The following is a 23,368-nucleotide window of genomic DNA, read 5'->3' as shown; positions in this document are numbered from 1 at the left end:
TGTGTCACTTCTGCTAAAATGTTCGTGGATGCTACTCTAGGGCCTAAGGACCCAAAGTCCTTAAGCCTGGCACTGTTCAAAGCGTGTGTTTTCACAGCCTCACCTCTCACACCTCTTTGTGCTGTTCCAGAGGCTCCAAATATTTTATTCCTTATGATTTGCCGAAGTGAGTTATACTGTTCTCTCCACCTGGAAGGTCATTTGGTCCTGTTTTGTGAATGCTGAGAACTCAAGCTCTGACACAAATGTCCTCCCTACTAGTTCCCCTTCAGGTCACTGATTTTTCACACCCTTTCTTAACCCTTCGCTCTGAATCTTTTAAAGTGATGCCATCACTTCATGGCAAACAGATGGGTAAACAGTGGAAACCGTGACAGACTTTATTTTTTTGGGCTCCAAAATCACTGCAGATGGTGATTGCAGCCATGAAATTAGAAGACACTTGCTCCTTGGAAGCAAAGTTATGACCAACCTAGACAGCATATTAAAAAGCAGAGACACTACTTTGCCAGCAAAGGTCCGTCGAGTCAAGGCTATGGTTTTTCCAGTGGTCATGTATAGATGTGAGAGTTGGACTATAAAGAAAGCTAAGGGCTGAAGAATGGATGCTTTTGAACTGTGGTGTTGGAAAAGACTCTTGAGAGTCCCTTGGACTGCAAGGAGATCCAACCAGTCCATCCTAAAGGAAATCAGTCCTGAATATTCATTCGAAGGACTGATGCTGAAGCTGAAACTGCAATACTTTGGCCATCTGAAGTGAAGAACTGACTCATTTGAAAAGACCCTGATGCTGGGAAAGATTGAAGGTGGGAGAAGAAGGGGACAGAAGAAGATGAGATGGTTGGATGGCATCACCGATTCAATGGACATGAGTTTGAGTAAACTCCGGGAGATGGTGATGGACAGGGAGGCCTGGCATGCTGCAATCCACGGGGTTGCAAAGAGTCAGACATGAATGAGCAACTGAACTGAACTGAACTGATCCTTTAAACATAGGAAACTGAACACAGAGTCTTAAAAAACAGAAGTAAAGATGAACTGGTTGAAGTAAGAGTCAAGGCGCAAAGTTCCCAACTGCCACACACTCAGAATATCACACCCAAATGAGAGAGCTTGGGGAACACAAGTCACGTGCTGATGACACACTAAACTGCTACAACCTGTCTGGAGTTGGAGTACAGTCTTCACAGTAGCTATCAAAAATTAAAACTATACCTCTGACTCAGAATTTATGCTTTCAGTAGCATATATCCTACAACTGTATGCCCACAAGAATACAAGAATGTGCGAACTGTTCACTCCAGCACCGCTAAATGTGCTCCAGTGGGGAAGTGGGAGACTAAATCACACAGGACATCCATGAATGGGAACATGAAAAGCTCTCCAAGATACTCTGGTAAGTGGGAAATGATAAACTATCACTGCAGCATCAACTGTTCCAAGAAATAACTTTCAGGTCCACCAGGGGAAACTGACACCTACATCAGAATACTAGGAAGCCACTAAGTAAAACGATGAGAAATTAACCAAATATCTATTAAGAGAGGACTGATTATATAAATGTGGTAGATCAACACAATGACTGCAGACTATATAAAAGAACAAAGAAGTCCTCTAGGTAATGATATTAAAAAAAACCCTCTAAGATATATAGTTAAACAAAGACAGATACAGAATAACATATGTAATATGCTACCTTTTGTATAGAAGAAGAAAAATAATAACCACCTTTGATAAAGAAATGCTGAGTACCAGTGGGTTCATGTGTAGGGGAGGGCATATGTGAACCACAGGTGGAGGAGAAGGGTCTGAAGAAGACTTTATACTGTATACCTTTCTGTATTTCTGAATATTTTTGAAAACCATAAGAATTTATTAACTATCCAACAGTGTTTTAAATTGAGCTAGATTTATACTTTCTGTGTAGACAGGGGAAAGATAGCTGAGATTTACTGTTAAATCAAAAAAAAAAATGCAAGGTTTGGAACAGTGTGCAGAATATAAACATGGTTAATTTTTATTTAAGAAAACATGCTTTTTATTAAAAAGATAATGAGGTCATGACTGACAAAGGAAGACTTGAGAAATTGTTTTAGACTAAAAAGACATGACAAGAAAATGCAGTCAGTGATCCTGGACTGGATCCTGAACTACAAACCAAATTGTGCTAAAGGATACTGCTGGGACAGCTGACAAAATTTAACCATGGACTGTGGAGTAGATAATAGCATTAAATCAACATTAAATTTGATTACTGTGGTTAAGAGAATAGCTTTATTAAGAAATGCATGCTAAATATTAAGGAATAAAGACAGAAAGTAGGCATCTTACTCTCAAACAGGTCAGATAAAAATCATATACATACACATACATATATTTGTGAAAAATGGTAAAGCAAACATTAGAATTTGGACAAGGTTCTATGGAAATTCTATCAAAGAGGGGAGGAAAAAAGAAAGAAAAAAAGAGTACCGTGTACATAACTATGAGGGAGAGAGGGAGAAGGGAGAGGGAACGGGGCCAAGAGGAAGCACCCGCCTGGCCAACCACTCTCCTGGGGCTGCATGGCATATCCTTAAGACATTTAACTTCCAATGGTCACAGTGTTAAAGAGTATTTCCTGAGCATTCATTCTCTGCCAGACACTGTTGTTAAGTGCTTTTAACGGTTTACCTTAATCACACTATATGAAATTCTGAGGTAGGTGTGAGAATTCTCACTGAGAGGAAACTGAAACAAACAGGGAGGGCAGGCTGTCCAGGGCTGTGAGCTGAAAAGCAGGGAGTGGGTCTGGGCCTGGGCCTAGGGATTCCGGCCCCAGAACCATCAGTCACACTCTACACTTCTGTGAGTGCTGGTCACTGCTCTTGGAGACTGAAGTTCAGCAGCAGTTCAGGTCTCTTCTACCTTGTTCTGTATTTTGCATCCATCCCATCCTCCTAAAAGGCAATGCACTATTGGAAGCCTGGCTAAACCAATGAGGTGAAGGAAGGGAGAAGATCTGGAATGAGATGATGCTAAAGTGGGGGCAAGAGCCAACACCACTGCCCTTGAGAACACAGAGGCTATTCCATGGGCTTCCCAGGTGGTACTGATGCTGAAGAATTTGACTGTCAACGCAGGAGACACAAGAGACAAGGGTTTGATCCCTGGATCAGGAAGATCCCCTGGAGAAGGAAATGGCAACCCGCTCCAGTATTCTTGGAGAAAATTCCATGGATAGAGGAGCCTGGCAGGCTACAGTCCATGGGCTTGAAAAGATTCAGACACAATTGAGCACCTATGCATGCAGACTATTCCATAGCAAAGGGAAATAATTCCTTAGTTTGCTTAGGAAATGTCACTCTGGTATCTAGGAGTTGTACACATCTGACATCCCCAAACATCTTCAGGATGCCATCTGAGGACTTTGCACAAAAGGCCAGAGGGGTAAGAATAGCAGAATTTTGCACAAAATGACCACAAACATTTCAGTGTGTCAAAGGGAAACAGAGTATGGTGAGAGCGGCTGGACAAAGCGCAGACAACGGACAGAGGTATTCTGAAAAAACCGTTGCAGGCTGACCTCACAGGACCAACATTTGGTTCTGTCAACTCCCACGGGCTGCCAGCACTCACCGCAAAGCAGCCAATTACATCATTCTCTGCAAACTTGTCTCCATAGTTTTCAAAGCGGCTATTGGTGGACTTCTTCCCAGTGCCTCCGTAGCCATAGGAGAAAGGCTCTTCACCTGAGGGAAGAAACAGGCAAAGTCCGGTTAAACCTGTGATGGTCACAATGGCCTTTATGGCTGTTACATAGTTTTAAATTGAAACAAAAGAAACATTTTCTCTGCCAGTTTTACTAATCAGGTGCTTTTGGGGGAGGAGGTAAGAATGTTTCCATTGAAAGGAAGCCCTTCACCATGCAGAGTTTCTGAGGGTTTGATGGCTTTAGGTGTTAAGTCTGAGAGTTTGAGCTGACCTAAACTGCCTTGAACAGAAAGGGAGAACTGGGGAAAAAAGGGAGGAGGGAAGAGAGAAGCCAGGATGGAGGAAGGCTATACACTAAGGCACATTTCTTCCCTGTGACATTCAACATTCAGTTAAGTCTCCTAACAGTGTCTGTTTTTGGTGTCAGTGAGTTTTGGTCAGAAATCAGTAAAGGGGTTTTGCTTCTGCAGATCACGAGGTCTAACTGGTAAGAAAGGGACTGATTGCCTCAGGCTACACAACTGGGTTCTGAAGCAAGATGACTGAGACCCCAAGGGCCCTGGCTGACATCTGAGTTACAGATATATTAGGCCAGAAACGTAAGTTCTGCCAGTAAAGCAGGCGCCAACAAGCATGAATTCCAGGCCCAGCTCTAGCCTGAATCAGCTGTGTAACCTGGACATCTGCTTGATTCTTCTGGGCTTTACATGTTTATCTGTATCAACTATTGTCCATTTACCTCTCAAAACTGAAACAAAGATAAAAGGAGATGACATGAATCTTAAATAAAACTACTAATACACATCAAAATGAAAACTGTACACTGCTTTTAACCTACCATTTCTACTTTTATGGCTCAGACTAATTACATACAAGGAGAGCTCAAGTGTTTTACTATAAAAATTTGTAATCAACATAAATGACCTACAAAACATTTATAAATAGGTAATACAATTATAAAATGAAAAGTTATGCAGTGGTCAAAAAACCTATACTTATTTACAAAAATATAACAATCAATATTAAGTGGGAAAAAGCAGTCAGGCTACAAAAAAGTTCTATAACATATCCCATTTGAGATACACAAAGGACAAAAGAACTGCCTGGAAGAATGCAGATGAAAATGTTAACACTGGTCATTATCTCACAGGTTTAGAGAAATTTTCATTTCCCCGTCTCTGTAATGGTCTGAATTTTCACAAGGAGCAGACGTAATTTTCAATCAGAATCTTTATATGATCAAGAAAGTCTCACCATGGGTCACTGAAATCAGTCACCTGGGGCCAGAAAGTCATTAGGACCTGGGGAATCTGTGAAAATTCAAAACCTCTCAAGACAGCCCCTCCCTGCCCCTCTCTGCCAGCCAGCCCTGGCCCCACTGGTCTTTGCTTTCTCTTTTACTCTGGGTTAGGCTCTGGACAGAAGACTCCAGACAGAACCCAATGAAAGCTGAGGACCTTATTACTTTCACAATGGTTTGAGAACAGGAGACAACTGGTCTTTTTTTTTTTTAAAGGGAGCAGTTTTCTGAAGAGAACTTTGGACCCTGTTCTTAAAGATGAAGGATAAATTTTTTGTAGAAAAGTTGTTGTATAACTGTGGTCCTTCCAGTTGAACCCTGTAAGTCTGAAGCTAGGCAGCACCACAAACCTAATCCCTGTTGTCTATTCCACCCCAGGGTAGTTCTGTTCTGGGTCCAGTGCGGGAGACGGAAGCTGAGGAAGCTTGAGAATCCAGGGATCAAGGTACCTGCTCTACTCTGGACTGCTTGGCTGGCCTCCCTTACCTAGCTGAGTGCTGCAGGAGTCCAGGGACCAACCGATGCGGACCACGTGTGGGTCGGGCTCTGTAGACGGAAGGTGCTTCACAGAGATTTCTTCATTAATCTGCGGACAGAGAAAAAGGAGGCTCAGAACTGATTCTCTGGAGGCTGACAGTTTAGGAGGCAAAACAGGTGAGAAGTGCACAGATGTTAAAAAAACAGGAATGGCTTCTGTGGCTGGGGAAATGTATCTGAGCTGTGTGAAGGGCCAGCTATACTGAAACCAGGGCCTCCAGAGGGCTCAGGAGAGTTCAGGGCCACAGAGATGGGAATTCTAAAACTAGTTATTTTTTAGCTTTAATACTGGCTACAAGGCAAACAGGGACTCAGAATATTTGGTATGGAAACATAAATTGGTGTAATGTCTTTGGGGGGGCAACTTAGCAGTCTTATTATTAACAGCAAATGCACATGCTCTAAACCAAGCAATTCAACTTCCAGTCTATCCTAGAGATATATACACACAAAAATATGCAGTGTGGTGGTCTTTATGTTGAAAAGGAAGGAAGGAAGAGAGGGGAAGAGGAAGAAAGAAAAAAACCATCTGTAAAGTACCAGTCACATGAAGGCACATCCATGCCACAGAATGATGCAGTAGTTAAAAAGAATGAAGCAGGGCTAATACACTGGTACGAAAAAATGTTCAAGATATAGTATTAAGTAAAAGGAGCAGAAAAAATAAAAGGCACCTTCTGACTTAACTTTTAATTAGCAGTGAGATTATCTAATAACCAATACTTATTAATTTGAGACTTTTGGACACATGTTTGTCACATTTTAACATCTCGAGTCAGTATGTATCTTAACAACTGATGTCTGAAAGTACTATGTTAGTATAACTGGCAGTTTCTCTATGCACACAAAACAATGTGCAACTTAGAATCAAGTGTCTTAGTCAGTCAAAAACAAAAACCCTTGGTCTTAGTTTCCACCTCTTGAAAAGGGGGGACAAGAGCACATATTTTGTGATGAGACTGTGAGGATTAATGGAGATATCCATGCAAAGAACTTGGCACTGTACCTAGCACATGCAAAGTATTCTATAGATATTAGCTATCATAAGTTTGGATATACAAAGGATACACAAGAAACTGTTAACACATAAGTTATCTCTAGAGGGTAGGATAGGGGCTAGGAGGATGTGAAGGTTTTTACTCTTCTGTGCTATCTGACCTTTTACTGAACATGATCAGGTATTATTTTCATAAATACACTTTGACGTGGAACTGTGGAGAGATAATGGTAGAGGGTATCCGGATAGCAGAACCTTTCTTTGCCCCACTCTCGCCTGGCCTCCCTTTAACTGGCCAGGGCCAATTCTTTCCAGCTCACCATTTTTCCAAACAACTCCTTTCACCAGCTCTACAAACATGTCACCCTCAAATGGCTGGCTATACAGCACCTAGGTCAAACCCCATCAAGGAAAAAATCCGCTTAATGAAGCAACGTACGCCTTGCTTTCCCCATGTAATATTTAGCAATGACACAGTTCTCCTGAGTTCATTTTACTTTTTCTTTGGCCTGAACATAAAATTCGTGTTTAATCACATCTCTTTTGCAATCATGGCTCTGACCAAGGATGGACCTGCTTTCTGTCCCCACCCCTCTGTTGCCCCCACTCACCTTCATCTCAAAGCACACACGGCCCCTTCTGACCCCATAGCTGGCACGGGCTCCTGACCACAGGTATGCAAAACCTTCAATCGTGAGCGGGTAGCCACTACTCCGGTCTCGGGCCACCTTGAAATGGAGGTCGCAGTTATCTGTGGAGGAAAAAGCCTGTAGTTGGCTGATGTTTTAGTGGTCCCCAGAGGGACAGGCAGAGGTAAGTTTCCAAAGAGTGTTAACCAAAAGTACACAAGCTGACATGCTGTGGGGACACGTTCCCGAGAAACCAGCCACACCACCTAGCCATTCTCTTTTAGGACAAACGCCCTGCAACACTGCAAACTGGATTGCACAGGATGAAAGCTGCCACTCCACTTAGGAACTAAGGTTCTTCACCTGGCTGGGGTCCAAGGATGGCTGCCAAGGGGGCTCCCGAAAATAATACACACGTGCCTCTAATGGGCTAGTGGTAAAGAACCCGCGTGCCAGTGTAAGAGACATAAGAGAGGTGGGTTCAATTTCTGGGTCTGGAAGATCCCCTGGAGGAGGGCATGGCAATCCACTCCAGTATTTCAGTTTGGAGAATCCCATGGACAGAGGAGCCTACAGTCCATAGGGTCACGAAGAGTCGGACACAACTGATGTGACTTAGCATGTACACTTGCTAGGGAGAGGGTCAGTATCCTTTCAAATGATTCTAGAATTTAAGGTTACTCTCAAGTGATTTTAGAATTTAGCAAAGATTAACACCCAACACCATAAACGTCAACCATCTCCCATGCTAACTCTATCAGTGTGAGATATCAGTCAGACTCCTGCTGCCAGGAGCTGCACAAACAGCTGACCCTGATCCACACCCACCACCCAGGACCACTGTCAGGAGCACCACAGGCTCCCAGCTCCTCATGCGGGCCTAGGATTCTGTGGCTCAGACTCTCCCCACTCTTCCAGGAGCCACTTACGTCTCCGGGAAAGTCTTTCCTGTCTGTCTCGTCCAGTAGGCTCTCTCCTTTCTCTAAAGGCTGAGTACCGTGGTCTGTATATTTGGCATTTAATCAGATGCTGTTTCATGAACCACTGCCACCCAATACTTAAAATTTTAATGCTCACTTTTACTCTGAATCCTTAGAATCCTGTGGTAAAAGGGACTGTATACGAGATGTCTTTACCTCTTTTAAAGCATGTAGCCATTGGTTTATCAACGTGAGCTATGTAAATAAGTACACAAATGAACAGCTGTTAACTTTCTGCTCAGTTGAAAAGTGCAGTCCTCAGACCTGACTGGGCTTCTGGGTGTGTTCAAAAATTCAGATTCACAGGCTCTACCACTTAAGAGTTTACCTGAGGAGGGACAGGTACATTTGTTCCTGTAAGTATTTAGATGCACAGTCAAGGGGGAAGTCACTTATCTAGAGAAAACAAAACTGAACTGGGGGACAGAGAGAGCAGGGCAGGCCAGGTTAACGTCGGAGGAGACGAGGCAGCATTGGTTTCACCAGGAACATGAGCAGTTGATGGAAACTAGGGAAATGGCTGTCAAAGAGTTAAGTTTCTCCAGCAGCACTCAGGTTCCTTTCTTGATTAGACGGCAACTTTACAGGGTGTTCAGGGTTTTCCAATTTGCTCTCTGATGAATGTCACTGAAAGTCCCTTGAGGTATAAGAGCAGGATTCTTCCTCTCTGAAGAGAAGCTTAGAGAAGTAGAATGACTTGACCAGAATCTCACAGATAGAGCTGAAGTAAATCTTCTGTCTCCAAACCAACATCCTGACTCCAGGGCTCTGCTATTTCTCACATCTGAACTAACACTGCTCTGGACAGTGCCAGGTGGGGATTTTGTGAAGGCAAAGGCAGTTTCCTTACACTGACTGAAGACAGTACTGAATAGGCACTCCAAGGACTCACATGTGTCAATGGCCACAAGGGTGTCGTCAAAGTCATCTTCATCCTCTTCAGCCGGAGGCTGAGGAGATCGCCCCCTGCGTCATAAACAGGTATCAGTCACAGGAGAACAGACGGACAAGGAAAGAAGGGACCTCAAGGTTCTGCTGGAATTTACAAGTGGCCTCCAAGCTGCTTCCTGGATTTCAAGTTCTTCCCACAGAGGTTAGCAAAAGAACTGTGGAACCCTACATCCTTGCAATGAGAGCAATGACTATTAACTACCAGGGTGGGGTCAGGGACTGGAGAGTGTGTGCTCTGCTAAAGAGGGCCATGAGAATCATTTAAAGAACTTCTTGAAAAAATACGACTCTCTCTCACCCTCAGATTCTGATCCACCCCTCTACATGCTGAACACTGCCTTCACACTGAACTTTGCTATTGATGGGAGGTTATAGTAGCCCAAAGGGTACTGGGCCAGGAAGGGCAATCTGTAAGAATTTGGATAAACCTGTTATTATAATCTGTCCATATTCCAGGCTTCCTAAAACTCCACATCTGAAAGGATTTGAAATGACCCATTTTTTGTCTTCTTCTCTTTTAAAAGTGTCCTAAATCATGAACGAAATTTATTCCGACCAAAATACTAAAAGGGACTGTGTGAAAATACTGGCTGTTTCCAACATATGGGAATAAGAGAAAGGGGTAGAAGTGTGGAGTCTAATGCATAGGGTCCTCCCTGGGACAGTCTGGATGACCTCAGTCTACCATACGCTCAGGTCAAGTCATATGCAGGGCAGTGGGGCAAAGGACTAAAAAGGCAGGTTGGCATCTCACATGTGAATGGCAAGGTGTTTGAACTTCATCCTTCAAGTAATGGGGAGGGAGAAGCTGAGGGAAGGATCTGAAGTTTAGCAAACCTGAATCTGCAGTGGGTGCAGAAGAACTGGGGGAGAGAGAGGGCAGCAAGACCTCAGCTCTTCCCTCTCGGCTAGTAAACAGACCCAGTGGGCACTGAGCTACAGACACTGAGACCTACTGGAAAAAGGAGGACCACCGCCTCACAGACCCACCTCCTATCCTCTCGGTGCTCAAAGTACCCTCGTCCCCGGTTTTCCTCGTAAGGCCTCTTGCGACTCTGGAACTGCTGTCTGTCTGGTTTGTGTTGAGATGCTTCGGGTGGGAGGAAGCTGGTGGGTGCTTCTTGCTTCATCTCTGTCTTCACTTCTATAGTCAGGACAAATCCAGATGGCTAAGACACTCAGAAACTCTTCAGTTATCACTTTTCTGGTCCCCTCTACTTCAGGAGATACTGGCAGGATCCTGACTATGGTGATGAAGGTCTGGGCCCAGGCTCTTGCTAGGTTCAGTGGAAGCCTGCTGAGGGAGCCTAAAAGGCTGTACTGGAGGACAGGGCTAGAATAAAGAGAGGCTGGGGATGGCCATCCAGGCCCAGCAGCACCAGCAGTTGATAGGGTGAGAAATGTCAGATAATTCTCAGGCTTCATGGGGAGAGGGGACTTCAGCACTAAACAAGGAGAAGCTCTCTAAGGGCCTAATCAAAGGCAAATGACTGTCTGGGCTACCTTGCCAAAGGCAAGGTAAAGCTGGGAAAGTTGGGAGCTACCATCGCGACTACCAAGTAGGAGGGAGCCCTAAAAGACTTCTACCATTTCACAATTCTGCATTCTATAATTTCTTCTCCCAAAGAATCTCCTCACTTCAATTCTTACAGAGCTTCTTCAGTCTAGCAATGGAGGGGAAAGTCAGTTCAGCAGTGCTGTGGTCCCCCACCTAACTCCATAGGCTTTAATCACTATTACAAAGCCCAGAAGCGCTCCAGAAGAGAGGGTCTGTGTGTAAGCCAGCCCACAGGTGGGATGGCCTCATTAAATCACATCATAAATAGGAAGTCAGGATGGGATAACACACTGTGGACCACAGGAATGTCCCACGCTCAGGCAGATTCCAAGAATCCGTGCCTACCAAGAGCAAACTGTGGATTCAGACTCACCTCATCTATGGATGCTGTGGATCACTCACATCACATCTACACACTTCAGCATTCAACTCAACACCACCTTGGAGTACTCCCTGGCTCTGGCACACAGACAAAATTTCTCAGAGAAGGCTCCTCATTTGCTAGGGCAGAGATGGTGCTCACCCACACGGAGAGAGCTTCCTTGGTTCCCATCACAGCACTGGGCTCATGGGAGGCCCTGATAAATGTCTGCACAGAAAACAGTCTCCTTGGGCCAAATGATACCACAAGTCTCACAGAGCCTGACACAAATCTACAGTTTAGAATGCAGTGTAACCTACATTCATTAAAATCCTGAGCCACTCACAAGAAATGTCTGGGGATTTTACTTTGTGGGTGAACCAGAATGGAATCAGACAGAACCAACGGGACTGACTACGACAAGGCACTGGGACCACAGCACAGAGAAAGGAGCACAAGACTGGGAGTCAGTCCTGGCTCTGCTGTTACTCAATAGTAGGACCCCACTTCCCAAATACTAGGTAAGGAGTGCTGCTTATCAACCAAGAGCAGTGGCCCAGAAGCCAATTCAATTTCCTGGATCCAACCCTAGCCCACCTCCTCCCCCATCTGTAAAATGGGGAGAGATCTACATTATAATTGTGCTTTCCAAGCTTGTACCATAGAAAACTTTGTTCTACAAAGACATATTTACATATTTGGGAAACGCTGGGTTTAAACAATGTGACACAGAGTTTTTCCCAATCCAAGACTTCTTAGCATCTTTAATGAGAACAGTGACTCTCACAGAGGTGGCAAGGTATATGCCGCATTTTTCAGATGCATTTGGCCAAGGAACTCTTCTCTGAGAAGTCCTTAGCAATATCTCCTGGAACAATATTAGACTATATTTCGAAGGTCCTTTCTAGCTTCAACACTCTAAGATTCTAAGTAGGACTCAGATATTGGCCTCCAGGTCTAACCTCTCCAAGATGTTGGTACTAACATCTGATAACAGATACCTTGAAGACTCCCCTATCATACTTGGGAGTGAGAGAGACTAACTTCTTCCCTTCAAAAAGATCTTGCCAGAGTGACCAAGCCCAAAGTATTGCCTAAAAGGAAGACACCAAGTTTCTGGGAAGAAAGGCAGTAGGCAGAAGGTAAAGGCCACCCACACATAGATTACATTTCCTTCAAAAGAGATTTATCACATGCGCTTTCCTACCTGGGCGATAGGCCTGCTGCTGCTGGTCCATTTCCAGTGGTCTCCTCTCGTAGCCTGACTCGTTCTCTTGCTTGATGACCTGCGTCTCATAGAATTGGTTCTGCATGGTAATATTGTCCATGACATCTTCAAACAAAAAATGGCCAGTTAGAAGGGTATTTCTTGGGACTAGAGGTAGCTTTTTAAAACAAAATGATGCCATCCCCACTGTGGACAATCAGTCTTCCAGAGGCTAAAAGATGTGAAAACACCTTCCGATGGAAACCCACCTGGGCAGTCAGGGGCCCCAGCTGCCTGAGGACGGGCCCTCCTGCCTCTCAAAAGTTAGAGATCTGTGACTAGGTTGTACAGAATCCTAACATATAAAACCAAATGAAGCAGAAATGCTCTGGTTGGAGCAAGGAGATGGGAAAGTTGGAGAAGGGGTCCAGCTTGAACTCCCCTCTAAGTCCCCACTGGGGTGGAGGGCAACTCCATGAACACAGCTTAAAAATTACCAGCCCAGCTGTTCTCTGACATGGTATAAAGCTTAGGGAGTTGCCTTTAACGTACAACCTTAAAAATTGTTCAGAGCACAAACCAGTCCTCTATCCAACCCAATTCACTATTCCCACCTGCAGAGCCCAGTCTCTTTATGAATCTCTTCTACCCTGCAATAGCTGTAAAGATAAGGGATAACCATCTCAGTTGAAGGGGAAATGGGGGAGGAAGGAAAGGAACTGTTAAGAAAACAGGAGTCATGATAATAGTGGCCTTCAGACTCATTAGGGATAAGCCCTAAAATATTTGGAGTTAGGCAGGAAGTGTTTCAGGAAGGTGTTTTTGTGGGTCCAGGAGGAACTCAACTGAAGGGTGGCAAGAATAACAACATCAAGGAATTTCCTGTGGTTAGGATTTAGTGCTTTCACTGCTGGGGCCAGGGTTTAATCCCTGGTTGGGGAACTAAGATTCCGCAAGTTGTGCAGTGAGGCCAAAAAAGAAAAAAAACAATATCAACTATTCATGGAGTAGAGTACATACTACACACCACATGCTAGGATACAACTAAGAACAAGTTTCAGCTTAGTGAGACAGACACACATTAAACAAAACTGAAAGTACAAAAATTGTATTGTATTAAGGGCTACGAGAAAGTACCAGGGGCTGAGATCAGGGACCCAGAAAGTAACAGATAAGCTTGGACTCAAAGGATACATAAGTGATGATAACCCAGTGATGAGAATGGAGAAAACATTCCTGGGGGTGGGGTGACACATGTGAAAGCTCACAGATGGGACTAAAATCTGAAACTCCTTCAAGAAGAACCTGTAGCCAAACCCAGAGAGAACTTTGGAAACGTAGGCTGAGTAGCAAGCAGGTTCTCCACCCCAGGGGCAGGCTCTGCAAGGTGCCTCCAGGGCCCTACTAGTGACTGTGCCAGGACCAGTGAGGCGGAACCATGGGGAAGGAGAGACTATTCTGCTGCTTGCCAACTGATTGGATCCTTTCTCAGAGGACAAATGTATCTGGGCACAAACCAGGTGCGGCCCAAAGGGAGGAAAGTCACACAGATCACGTGGTTCTCTACAGGTCTGTTTACCAGGGTTGAAGGAAGGGTTGGAGGGGGGCATAAAAGGGGCTCAAAGGATTTTGCTGTAATGGATAGGAGAGAAAGGAAGAATAACTCCTTAATTAGAACACAGGGGCTCTTTCATACCATTGCGTTTCTTCCAGGCCCTAAGCACAGTGTTGTTCTTGCCACAAAAGCCTCATATCTTTCTTTCCGAGAATCTCTCCTGCGCTCACAGAGGAAGCCTCGCCCAGAGAAGCTTATGATTCTGGGGCCCTTCTCTGTTCTCTAAAACATTTACCTCCTAATAACAGGCAGGCCCAGTGCTAAGCCCCTTACACAGGTAGTCTCATTCATCTCCAAGCGGGGAGGGGGGCACTATTATTATATCCCAATTTTACACACAAGGAAGCCAGAGCTGAGGTGAAGTAACTTGCCCAAGACAAAAATCTGAGTCTAGTCTCTGCCATAAAGCACATCACTTTTCTTTGGAGACATTTCCAGCCATCGGCATTCCTGCCAGGGTTAGGGTTAGGTACCTAACCTACCCTAGGTAGGTACACTGGGCTACTCCACCTTCTTTGACAGGTCTCTGCAATGGGAAGTACTCCTCCCAGCATCTGAGTCCTAGACAACCGCCCTCCACCCCCAATCTACCTTCAAATTGCCCTGCTCTCCGAGAACACAGAAATACCCTGTGCCAACCCCAAATCTACTCTCTTCCCTGATCCTCTTGCTCCCCTCATTTGATCCTCTTGCTCTCCTCATTTCTTTAGTCCCACAGCGCAGGGCGCCCTCTTTTTCAGGTAAATGAAACAAACACTGGATGCCAGAGTCCTTTCTACTTACTCTTCATCTTTTCCAATCACCATGTCCTGTCCTGCTAGAAAGCCACCTGTTTTTAACTTGATTTACTTCCTCCCATACCAGGGTCTCTTCCCTTCAGAGTCACAGATCTACTTCATCTCCTCTCCTTCAGAGTGTCTGATGCAGAGATTCTCAGCTACCCCTTGAGGCTTCTCCAATCCCTAAGCACACACACAAAAAACCCTGCTTCTGGGGACCGAGGAGCCCTCTCACAGAGATGCTCAGCCCCAGAAACACTCCCCCCCTTCACCCTGAGGCCCCCTGCCAAGTCAACAAGTTTTCTTTCACCCTCCACATCATACACACTCTTCCCTTCCCTATATGTGACACACCAGCTACACACTCTTCTTGTGCAAGGATCCTCTACCTCCCAGATAATCCCTTAACTTCAAACTCCACAGACTTGTTATCTACCCAACCCGGCCCCAGCTACTCTTGTTCTCCAAACACCCTATACTGTTAATCTAAGACCATTCAGCAGGAGATACTGCGTTATCTGTCCCCAGTGCCTTCCTAGCTCCAGACCTCCAGGTACTTCACCCAGTGAAGTATCCTCTCCCCCACCAGCTTCTGAACATCGATGTTCCCATATACCTTCTCTAGAAGTCAGCCAAAAGGGCCCCAGATGGCCAGCATCAAATGCCCAGGTTGCCCGTGCCTCAAGACTGGCCTTTCAGCCCTGGATCTGAGACCCCCCGCCCCCGGCCGTCCTCAGACTGATAGGTGTACCCCATGGTACACATAGTAGTCTCTCGCATCCCCTAAAAGCTCCCCAGTCAACCACTAGAACGCACAGTCCGTCAGACCCTCCCTGGCCCGACACCGGAACTCCATCTTACCAACCCATCCCAATAACAAACATGAGAATTCCCCGGTACCCCATCCAGCAGCAAACTCCAGGATCCTCCATCCTGAAAACGCTCCCAGCCCTGAAAACACGGCTCCCAAGCCTACCCAGCTCCAAATCTTAAGATCACCATCTTTAAGATCTCAGTCTCCTAAAAGAGATCCCCTTGTTCTTCCGACTGTCTTCGGTTCCAAAAACCACGGCTTCCGGTTTCTGAGCCGTAGGCTCGGGAATCCTCTACACCCCCACCCCGGACCTTCCTCATCTCCGAAACCGAAAGCCCCCACTCCAGTATCTTCCCTGCGCCGAATGCCAGGATCCACCCTCCGGTCGTCCCGCGGGCCTCGTCCCCCGATCCTTTTCAGCGGCGGGGAGCGGTATCCCCCGATCCTCAGACCGTCTCCCCGACCTCGGGCGCCGGACTCCCGCGTCCCACAGCCCTTCCTCGGCCCGGAGCCCGGGCTCCCCGGCCCCCGCCCCGCGCACTCTCACAATGTCCGTCCGGCCCCGAGTAGCCGCCGGGCTCCGGGTGCGGCTGCAGCCCGGGCGGCGGTGGCTGCGCGGTCCCCTCCAGCTCGGAGCCCCCCTCGGTCTCGACCTCCTCGTTGTTGTGCCCGGATCGCCCCGGTTCGTCGTCGGCCTCGAGCTCCCGCTCGTCGTCGGGCTCCTCGGCCTCCAGCGCCGCCTGCAGCCGCTCAGCAAGCTCGGCCTTGAGGCCGCGAGTGTCCAGGCCGCGGCGCTGCAGCTCCTCGCGAAGTTCGTTCACCTTCAGACGGCGCACATCCATGGCCCGGGCCCCCGGGGCGGCCCCCGAGCCCGGCCCGGCCTCCCAGGGCTCTGTCCCCCTTAAACCTTTCCTGTCAGCAGGCGAAGGGGGAAAGGGGGGGGCCCCCCACTCCAATGGCGGCGGCGGCTCAAAATGGCCGCCGCCGCCACCTCCCCCCTCCTCCGTGGCCAGGCGCGATGCAACACGGTTGCCAATTGGCCACCTCATAGGGGCAACGGGCGCGGGCCCAAGGGCTCAACCAATCAGAGCGCGTCTTTCAAAAGAACAGCAATGAAAGGGCTTAGGAGCTGCCGGGGAGGAAGCGTTGGCCTACGTCGATGCCGGGGCCGAAACGGGAGGGCGGGAAAAGGAGGGAGGAGGAGCGCGCGGTGATTGGGTAGTGCCCGCGCGCCCGCTCCCGTAGGGTCAAATGAGGGAAAGAGAGTAAAGATTTGGACCAATCAGTGATGGGGTCTCAGAATGAGCGCCTCACGGCCTTCCCTGCGCGGTCCTTTCATCAAACTAGTGTCTCTGTAACACATATCTTGATTGGTCTAAATCTCCCGCCCCAGAGGCGTCCAAGCGGGTAAAACCACCAGAACCAATCAAATGGAGAGTCGGCAGACCTCCCCCCCGCCCCCTTTCACGATTGCCTTTAAGAAACCGGAAAGGGTTGAATTCACTAAAGACCTGCCCCTTGCCGTTAGGGCGGTTTCAAAACAATCTGTCCACCAATCTCAGTTACTGACTTATCTCACTAAAGCTAGTATAGTTGGATGGTTTTAGGAAAACCTAAACAGATTGGTCATTCTGGTTATGGACGGCCTTACAAATTTCGCTGTAGAGGAAGTATATGAAATTGAGATTAAGTAGATAAATTATTCTTAATCTGGAAGAAACTCAGTTGTCTGTAAGAAAAGCAACCCTTTGACTTCAGAGTCCTGAAGGTTTGAAAATAAAGGCTAGGCTAACAGCGGGAGAAAAGTTATAACGGGGGATCGCACCCTCTCCCCTTTGATAGTACATTTCATCGAGCGCCTCCTTCCACGATCGTAGCTGAGCTTCCGTCTTTATGGTTGGTATCTTAAGTGAATGGGCGCTCTGCACGCGATCATAGAGCCTTTCGCTCCGGAAAGACCTCAAGTTCAGAGGTCTCTACCACAAATCCTTAATTACTGTTCAATAGATCCGCCTGTTTGGCGTCAATATGATAAGCTCAAACACACAGGTCCGTAGTTAAGCCTCTGTTAAACGCCACAGTTTCACAATGTCTAACCCTATCGCCTCTAACTCAAAAGACACAAAACTTCTGGAAGGTACACTATCGAGATACGCAATGCAAATGCCCGCTGCCCACGGAGCCATAACTAAACCCCACAAAAGCCATACACAACCTCTACTTAGACAAAGGCGCACACACAACATAGATAAACAAATGGCGTGTGTAGGATCAGATGCATCCATTCAGGGGATAGTACACCAAACTGCGATGTAGATGTGCCCATTAAGGTTGGCACAAGCAGGCAGCATCAAAGGATATAGACACAGGACAGTTACAGTACAAGCTTACACCACGGCAACCTACACACACAGCACCCACTCAGAAGCGGGACAGACACTCACGTGGGCCAGTAGGTTCCAGTCCAGACACCCCGCCCCTCGCCCACGTCCGACTTCCTCTCTCCTCCCAGCTTCCCACAATGATTTGTTCTAAAAAAGTTTGTGGCCCGGATTGAACTGTTTTTCATTCTCAGGACCCACCACTGGGGGGCGTCCGGGCGCTGCCAAGGGTTCCTCCGACTGCTGCTAGACACACCCAGGAACTTTTGCCTACGATTCGTGCAAAACACAGTGGGCTTGTCTTGGCAGGAGTCCCTTTGTGGGCCCGTGGTTATCGGAGGTAGTCTGTGCCTGTGTTTCTCTGTGACTCTGAACGTTTGGCTCTGTGAGTCCCCTTTAAGTATTCTGTGTGTCTTGTGTGTGCTCAGTCATGTCCGACTCTTTGCTACTCAGTGGACTGTAGCCTCCCATGCTCCCTCTGTCCATGGAATTCTTCAGGCAAGAATACTAGACTGGGTTGCATTTCCTTATCCAAGAGATCTTTCCGACCCAGGGATCGAACTCGCAACTCTCGCTCCTCCTGCATTGGCAGGCGATTCTTTACCTGGGAAGCCCCCTAGGTACTCTATATGTCTGAGTATTTGTGTCTGTATCTGTGTTACTCTAGTTACTCAAGTTTCTTCTTATTCTTGGTTGACCGCCTGCCGGTGCATATTTGTAAACATGTTTATGTAATTTTGTGCTTCTCTGTTGGAATTTGTGTCTATTTGTGACCAAGAGTGCTTGAGTTTGTCCATTAATTAATGAGTCTGTTACTTTGGGAAATAGGGAGGATCTCTGTGTGACCCTGTGAGTATCTAACGTGCGTATTCCTCACTAGGGGTTTCGTCCAGTCTGGCAAGTCCGCTTTTCTTTGTTTGCCTGTCCTTTTGTCTTTGTATCTGTTCACATCTACCCTCTTTAGTGAGGGGAGAACTCCAAGACCCCACCAAACCCTCCTTTTTACAGAAGCTGAGTTGCCTGGGAAAAGGGCCATAAGTGGAGACAAGAGGAGACAGAAGCATGGTTACAAAGTTTTATGTGATCTGAGCCCCACTGAAGGTGCCAGAGTACACACTCTGTTCAGGGGGCATAAAGGACTGGCTCAGGGGGGCAATATGACCCCCAAAGGAGGGATGTTGTCCTCTGGGGAAAGGAGGCGTCCTTAATGCATTGCACAGGTTTGAGGGGGCACACCCCCACATGAAAGGAAGAGGAAGCAGAGGTGGCTAAGAAGGGAAGGGTCACACAGGATAAAACTATAAGGTTAGAACCTCAGAATTTTACTTGGGAATTCTAGATGTTTAGAATCTTATAACATGTGAATCTTGGAACCCAGAATCATAAGACTTAGAACCATGAATTCCTAGACCCTTAACTAAAATCCTAGAAAGAGAAGATGCAGCATAGAACTTAAAGGTGTCCAAAATTAAAAAATGATTAGAACTTTGGCATCCAGTTTGTCACCACTAACTGTGGAGTATCTACACCATAGATGCTGAGGATCCAGAATCTTGGACCAATAGGATCTAGAGTGCCTTGGAACACAGAACAGAACAACATTAGAATCTTAGAGTTTAATAATCTAGAATCTTGAAGCATGTGATCTGGAATCTTAGACACAGAGAATCTAGGTTCTTAGACTAAGCCTTAGAACATCACATCTTAGAACATTAGACCTTAGAACCTCCATCTTTAGACTATTAGAATTTTTGAATTGCAGATGCTAGCATTTTAGATCTTTAGGATCCACAGTCTTATAACAAGGGTTTCGAGGATCATAAAGCCTTAGACTCTGCCATTGACCATCATTAGAATCTTAGAACTTGAGAAGATCACATCTTGAAGCCTTATGATCTGGAGTCTTAAAACCAGAAAAGTTATACTCTAAGAGGCTCAGAACTTCAAATTTTAGAACATAAGACCTTAGAACCTCCATGTCTAGAAATGTAGGATTTTTAGAATTGTAGGATTTTTAGAATTGTAGGATCTAGTATCTTACACCCTCAGGACTCAGAACCCTAGAAAAATAAAATCTAAAATCACAGAGTCTTAGATTCTAGAAATAGAATCTTAGAGCTTTGTAACCTAAAATTTCATGGGCTTTATGAACAATCTTAGAACCAGAAAAGTCTAGAGCCACAGCATCTCAGAGCCTTAGAATGTAGGCCTTAGAACTTCTGTGTCTAGAACCTTAGCATTTTAGAATTAGAGACTGGAATCCCAAGTCTTTAGAACAAAAGACTCAGCTCTGAAACTTAGAACCTCTGAATCTAGACTCTTTAAACCTTAGAATCTAGAATCTTGGAATGTTAGACCTGGGAGGGCCCTCAGGGATTTCAGTCCAATCCCTTTCTTTTACACATGGGGACACCAAGGTGTGGAAAAGGGAGAGAATCTGTCTGGAATGGAAGTGGAACAGGTAGGAAGAGAGGGCTATGGTTGGGGGTAAGGCCTGGAGTGGGAAAGTAGGGGACAGGTCCCCCAGTGGCAGTGCCTAGCTTGGGTCCTGAGAGGAAGTCCCAGGTGGAGGGTGGTCTCAGGCGCCATCCTCTTGCCCCGGGGCTGCTGGGGAGCTCCTTTCAGCAGGCAGGGTGGGGCCGGGGGCTGTAGAAGGGCACAGGACATAGCGGCCGGCAGGATGGACTTCGGCGGCGGTGAGGCAGCTGCAGGAATCCTTAGGGTCAGACTGAGTTGGGGGGTCCGCTCCTCCAGCAGCTCCAAGTGGTTCAGAATGACCCCCACCCTCATCCATGTTGACGTAGAGGATTTCGTCCGGCTCCTGGGCAGGGGGCAGGGCCTTCAGCGTATTCTCCAGGTCTTCCCGCAGCTCTGCAAAACTTGGCCGGTCCCGGGGGTTTAGCTCCCAGCACCGGGACATCAGGGCATACCTAGGGCAGCAGAATGAGGAGTGGGACACTGAGCAGGGGCTCAGAAAGGGAGCCTCCTAGGAGCTTGGGGGCATTTTAGGACACTCGGGACTGAGGGCATTTCATGGGAGTGGAGGGAACTGTAGGGGTTTTGAGGGGGCCACCAATGGGGATTTGGGAATTCGCAAGAGTTTCTAAGAGGAGTCCTGGAACAGACACTCAGGAGCTGGAAGATGTCTTGGGAAGTCTTTCTAGGTATGGGGTGATGTTCTAGTGAGGTTTTGCTAAAGCAAAGCTTCCCAATATGGCTTCTCAGGACAGACTCTAGCATCAAAGCTTTGCAAGCTGTGTTGGTTTAAAATATGAATTCAGGACTTCCCTGGTGATCCAGTGGTTAAGAATCAGCCTGCCAATGGAGGAGACACAAGTTCTATCTCTAGCCCAGGAAGATCCCACATGCCATGGGGCAACGAAGCCCACATGCTACAACCACTGAAGCCCCCATGACCTGGAGCCCATGCTATGCAGCTGCAACTAGAGAATAGCCCCTGCTCTCTGCAACTAGAGAAAGCCCTCACACAGCAGTGGAGACCCAGTGCAGCCAAATATATAAATAATAAATATATATATGTATTCAAATTCTTTGACATTCCTCCCTTCAAAAGATAGAGCACTGCATTCTGACTTGGTACCTTGATAGTGTGTGGAGACTTCTTTTTTTTTTTTTTGCCATACCACATGACATAGGAAACTTCCCTGATCAGGAATTGAACACCTCCTGGAAATGCAGAGTCTTAACCCCTGGGCTGTTAGGGAAGTTCCATGGTGTGTGTGACTTCTGAGACTAGGTTGAAAAGGTATTGTGGATTCCTCCTTGTTCTTTTTCTTGGGACGCTCATCTGGGGGAAGCCAGCCACCATGTCATGAGGAAACTCAAGCAGCACTGTGGAGGGTTTCACGTGGCAAGGAACTGAGGCCTCCTGCCATAGCTATGTGAGTGAACCAGCTTCCAGTCCCAACCTTCAGATGCCTGTAGCCCCCCCTGATTTCTTGACTGTAACCTCACTGAAACCCTGATTCAGAATCAGCCTGCCACACTGTTCCCAGACCCCCTAACATTCAGAAACCATGTGAAGTAATAAAAGGCTTGTTATTTTAAGCTACTGGATTTTGGTGATATAGATAACTAAAACACCAGCTATGCTGCCTTTGGCAAATGACCTTCCCTTGATGTGGGTCTCTGTTACATCATTTACACAGGGGAATACTAATGGTGCCTTGACAGCCTGCATGCTCAGTTGCTCAGCCGTGTCTGACTCTTCAACTTGATGCACTGTGGCTAGCCAGGCTCCTCTGTCCATGGAATTTTCCAGGCAAGAATACTGGAGTGGGTTGCTATTTCCTTCTCCAGGGGATCTTCCCAACTCAAGGATCGAACTTGTGTCTCCTGCACTGGCAGGTCTATTCTTTACCACTGTGCTAATTGGGAAGCCCTACTAATGGTGGCTGCTGCTGCTGCTGCTGCTAAGTCACGTCAGTAGTGTCCGACTCCGTGTGACCCCATAGACGGCAGCCCACCAGGCTCCCGTCTCTGGGATTCTCCAGGCAAGAATACTCGAGTGGCTTGTCATTTCCTTCTCCAGTGCATGAAAGTGAAAAGCGAAAGTGAAGTCGCTCAGTCGTGTCCGACTCTTCTCGACCCCATGGACTGTATAGCCTACCAGGCTCCTCCGTCCATGGGATTTTCCAGGCAAGAGTACTGGAGTGGGTTGTCATTGCCTTCTTCACTAATGGTGGCAACCCACCTCAAATGGTGGCAACCCACCTCAAATGGCTGTAGTAACGACCAAATGACTTAATTTCATGCAAAGCACCTGACACCATGCCTTCTAGTAAGTTCTATGGAAATTTTCACCCTTTTTACTCTCCTCAGCTCTTGGAACACCCAAGGAGGACCTGGGGAGTCTGAAGCCCCAGGCTGTCCCTTCCTGACCCAAACAACATCTTCTTTTTATCCCCCAAGTTCTCTTCTCTATGTATTTCATGGGATGGCAAAGTGTGATAACCACCACTCTAAAGGATTCTGAGAACATCTCAGGGGAGCCTGGGAGCCCTGAGAGTTTGCAGAAGTTCATTATACGGGTTTGGCAGAGGGTTCTGGGTGTTGAAGAGCATGGGGTGGGGGGGAAGCATGGGTGCTCAGGAGTCTGGAAGGAATTAGAATTTTGGGGAATGGGCACTACAGCCCACAGATACGTGGCGGGAGACTGATCCAACCTGAATTTGGCACAGAGAAAAGGAAGAAAGGGCACCTTTTGTTGATTCACACCTCTCAGGCTTCTCATGTGGCATGAGTGGTAAAGACCCTGCCTGCCAATGCAGGATATAGTAAGAGATGCAGGTTTGACCCTTGGGTGGGTTGGAAAGATCCCCTGGAGGAGGACATGGCAACCCACTCATGCCTGGAGAATCCCATGGACAGAGGAGCCTGGCGGGCCACAGTTCATGGGGTTGCCAAGAATCGGACACGACTGACCCTTAGCACACGTGACTTAGTACACCTCTCAAGCTAATAGTGGTTCTGAGGAGCATGGGTGAGGGGCAGATAGGTTCCCCAACAGTCTGAGGGATTCTGTGCAGGTTTTTCTTTTTTTGGG

The 23,368-nt window shown here is 47.0% G+C and overlaps 2 protein-coding genes across 7 annotated transcripts in view; both read right to left on the bottom strand.

The window, feature by feature from the left end:
• Positions 1 to 17,921, bottom strand: part of HNRNPUL1 (heterogeneous nuclear ribonucleoprotein U like 1) — a 34,037-nt gene extending 16,116 nt beyond the window's left edge. Inside the window, exons 1-7 of one of the 5 annotated variants that reach the window (XM_043899246.1) lie at positions 17,866 to 17,921; positions 12,214 to 12,339; positions 10,078 to 10,231; positions 9,029 to 9,102; positions 7,139 to 7,278; positions 5,480 to 5,579; positions 3,619 to 3,731 (exon numbers count right to left, since the gene is read on the bottom strand). In XM_043899246.1, coding sequence (XP_043755181.1) covers positions 3,619 to 3,731; positions 5,480 to 5,579; positions 7,139 to 7,278; positions 9,029 to 9,102; positions 10,078 to 10,231; positions 12,214 to 12,334 — 702 coding nt within the window. In that variant the 5' untranslated portion in view covers positions 12,335 to 12,339; positions 17,866 to 17,921. Of the gene's footprint in view, positions 1 to 3,618; positions 3,732 to 5,479; positions 5,580 to 7,138; positions 7,279 to 9,028; positions 9,103 to 10,077; positions 10,232 to 12,213; positions 12,340 to 15,583; positions 15,806 to 15,968; positions 16,418 to 17,865 lie in introns of those variants that run through there. The other 4 variants (XM_043899243.1, XM_043899242.1, XM_043899244.1 and 1 more) reach the window with 4 other exon arrangements.
• Positions 17,922 to 18,863: 942 nt separating this feature from the next.
• The window catches only part of AXL (AXL receptor tyrosine kinase), a 35,100-nt gene continuing 30,595 nt past the window's right edge, over positions 18,864 to 23,368 (bottom strand). For both annotated transcript variants that reach the window (XM_043899240.1, XM_043899239.1), the window contains one exon: positions 18,864 to 20,732. In XM_043899240.1, the coding sequence (XP_043755175.1) occupies positions 20,381 to 20,732 (352 nt within the window). In that variant the 3' untranslated portion in view covers positions 18,864 to 20,380. The remainder of the gene's footprint in view (positions 20,733 to 23,368) is intronic.

The sequence above is a fragment of the Cervus elaphus genome, chromosome 4 (genome assembly GCF_910594005.1).
Source record: "Cervus elaphus chromosome 4, mCerEla1.1, whole genome shotgun sequence".
In the NCBI taxonomy this organism is placed as follows: Eukaryota; Metazoa; Chordata; class Mammalia; order Artiodactyla; family Cervidae; genus Cervus; species Cervus elaphus.
The sequence above is the reverse complement of the archived record's forward strand: the minus strand, read 5'-3'. Positions and strand labels throughout refer to the sequence as shown.